The 3,114-nt window shown below is 45.6% G+C and overlaps 1 protein-coding gene across 1 annotated transcript in view; it reads right to left on the minus strand.

The window, feature by feature from the left end:
* psip1 (PC4 and SFRS1 interacting protein 1) overlaps window positions 1–3,114 on the minus strand; it is a 22,395-nt gene that overhangs the window by 14,759 nt on the left and 4,522 nt on the right. Inside the window, exon 3 of the mRNA XM_015394590.1 lies at window positions 567–1,799. Coding sequence (XP_015250076.1) covers window positions 567–1,751 — 1,185 coding nt within the window. The 5' untranslated portion in view covers window positions 1,752–1,799. The remainder of the gene's footprint in view (window positions 1–566; window positions 1,800–3,114) is intronic.

Below are 3,114 nucleotides of genomic sequence, written 5' to 3' on the forward strand. Positions count from 1 at the left end.
CGTGTATTATAGTATAGATTAAATTCATCATCCAGCTGCTGCTCTGCAGAATTCTCTCCCCAAGAGCTGAATCACGCCATCTAGCGGAAAATCACGCGGCTTTTTTCAAATCACGCGAGAATGTGTACAAAACAACAAAGATGGCACCGGCTCAGCCTAACTGGGTTGAAATGAAGGCTAGGAGAAATAAAATAAAAGAAGACGCCTGTTCTGAAATGTTTATGTAGCCAGTGAAAGATATAGATTAACCTAAAAGGGAATGTCCTTGATAAACGGAAGTTGTTTTCCTCCAAATGTTTGCCTGTGAGAAAGTGCTTTATGCAGGGGTGGGATGGTCCCAAGGGAGAGTGTTAGGATTTGTACAGTATAATTTTTTTTAGCAATACTTTGCTGACAAAGCTGCAAAGAGATCACAAGCTGGATGCTGTTGGTTGGCTTTTGAGGATCTTTCCATTAATAGTGATTAATTTACTCATTTAATAACATTACATCATGTAAAAGCTGATTTCTGCATTACCGGTAGACTAAAAATCCTAAAAAAAAAAAGCAACAAAAAAAAAGTTTACCTCGTCGTCCTTTTCTTCTGCAAACTCCTCCCCTCCATCATCTGTTCTCCTCTTCATCTGTTGTCCACCTCTCTCATCTTCTATGTGCTTGTCGTGTTTTCCTCTCTTCTCTACCTTCTCGTCTTCTGCTTCTCTTCTCCTCTTTGTCCCTCGACCTCCGTCGTTCCTCAAATGTTTCTCTGCTGCAGGTTCTTTAGTTGTCTTTGGGTTTATTTCCTTTTCTCTAGTTCTTCTCACCTCTTGGGTTTCTGAGCTTGGTCTACCTTTCTCTTCTTTATTTACATTGTGTGTTTTCTTGTTGTCCATCTTTTTCTGATCCTTTTTGTCATCTCTTCTAGTCCTCATTTGATCCAGTTCTTCCCCAGTTTTCTCTTTCTCCGTTCTCCTGGTCTTCATTCCTTCTCCTTTTCCTTCACTCTTCTCTGTAGGTTTCTCCAGATTCCTGGGTTTGTTCTTCTCTGATTTCTCGTCATCTTTTTTGCCCTTTTTGGACATTGTCTCCATTTCCTCCTCGTTTCTCCTGCTCTTCAGCACTTCTTTTTTGACTTGGTGTTTCTCTTCAGCTTTCATAGCTTTCTCAGTTTTTCTTCTGTCCTCAGGCGTACTATCTTTCTCTGCTCTCCTCATCTTCATCCCTTCAGTTTTCTCCTCCTTCTCAACTTCTCTAGTTTTATCTTCCTTATTCTTCCATTCTCTCTTCCTCCTTTCCGATTCATCCCCATATGCATCCTTGTTCCTGGTTTCTCTGACCTTCATAGTTTGTTTCTCCAGTCTTCCTTCCATCTCCGCTGCCCCGTTGTCTCTCTCAGATTTCCTGATCCTTATTTCTTCTCTACTGTCATCCTTCTCCTTGCTCTCAATTCTCCTCATCTTTCTGCCCCTTTTTTCCTCCTCTGATGTCTGCTCATCTCTCGCAGCTCTCCTGGTCCTCACCTCCTCCTGTTTTTCTTCCTCTCTATCTGCTTTCCTTGTTTTTCTTCCATGCGTTTCCTCCTCAGTTCCTCCCATCTTTATCCCCTCTCTTCCAGCTTCTGTCTCCTCTTTCTTTCTTTTCAAACCTCTACTCTCTGATGTCTGATCCATCATCCCTTCACTGCTCCTCGAATTCCGGTTTTCTCTTGCTTCCCTCCTGTTATCTCTCTCTTCCTTCTTCCTCTTGACATTTTGCATCTCCTCCTTTTCCATATCTATTCCCCTCTTTCCAGAAGTTGCCACATGGGGAACATCATCGAGCTGCAACAGAGTAAAGAACTTCAGGAAGGAGATACATGATGCTTCAAAGAAAAAAACCCGGATTTATTGAACCTTAAAAAGAGAGAGAAAAATTCCTCCTAAGGAACAACAGTGTCTGAATATCAAACATCCCTGCAGAGTTTCCTCAGCTTCCCCATACTCCAATCACGCTGTTCTATTGGTAACAATTTGCCTCTGAACCAGATAAACACAGCGGAGAAAACGGCTGGAGGAGGGGGAGGCCTTGCAGAGGAAAGACTATTTACTGCTCAATAAAACAAAAGGGAATTCCATCAACAGACAATAAAAAAACTTAAAGCGTTATGCATATCAATTGGTTCACTTCCTTGGCAAAGAAAATATCTAAATTGTTTTATTTTATTGTTATTGTATTCATACAGCTAATCTATAGCTAAATACATTTCAAAGCAAAAAGAAGGAGGGAGCAGTGCAAAGGGGATTGGGCGGCAGCCAGAGGCGGAGACCTCGGCGACCTGATCCGCAGGCGCTTAAACTGGCTCTGGGGACGTGGAACGTCACCTCACTGGCGGGGAAGGAGCCCGAGCTAGAAATAGTTGGGCTCGCCTCTACACACAGCCAGGGCTCTGAAACCCAGCTCCTTGAGAGAGGCTGAACTCTCTTCTACTCTGGAGTGACCCGCGGGGAGAGGCGGAGGGTGGGGGTGGGGCTGCTTGTCTCCCCCCAGCTCAGCCGTCTCGTGTTGGAGTTCACCCCGGTAGACGAGAGGGTCGCATCCCTTCACCTTCGGGTTGAAGGGAGGACTGACAGTTGTTTCGGCCTATGGGCCAAAACAACTTCAAAGCCCACGTGGGAAACCACAGTGACACCTGGAGGGGCATGATTGGGAGGAATGGACCCCCAGCTCTGAAACCAAGTGGTGTCTCATTTTTGGACTTCTGTGCAAGTCACGGATTGTCCATAATGAACACCATGTTCAGGCATAAGGATTTCCATCGGTGCACTTGGCACCAGGACACCCTAGGCCAAAGGTCGATGATCGGCTTTGTAGTCGTATCTTCTGATCTTCGGCCGCATGTCTTGGTGGTGAGTTGGATACGCTGGAAGAGGAGAAAGCCTGAAAGACTCGGCAGGCCCAAATGTGTAGTGAGGGTCTGTTGGGAATGTCTGGTGGAACCCTCGGTCAGGGACATGTTAAACTCCCACCTCTGGTAGAGCTTCTCTCAGGTTCCTCTGTTGTCAATGCGGCTGCCCGTAGCTGTGGCAGTAAGGTTTGCGGTCCCTGTTGTGGTGGCAATCCCCGAACCCGGTGGTGGACACCGATAGTAAGGGATTC

This window comes from Cyprinodon variegatus, unplaced genomic scaffold (assembly GCF_000732505.1).
Source record: "Cyprinodon variegatus isolate N-32 unplaced genomic scaffold, C_variegatus-1.0 Scaffold696, whole genome shotgun sequence".
Classification (NCBI taxonomy): domain Eukaryota; kingdom Metazoa; phylum Chordata; class Actinopteri; order Cyprinodontiformes; family Cyprinodontidae; genus Cyprinodon; species Cyprinodon variegatus.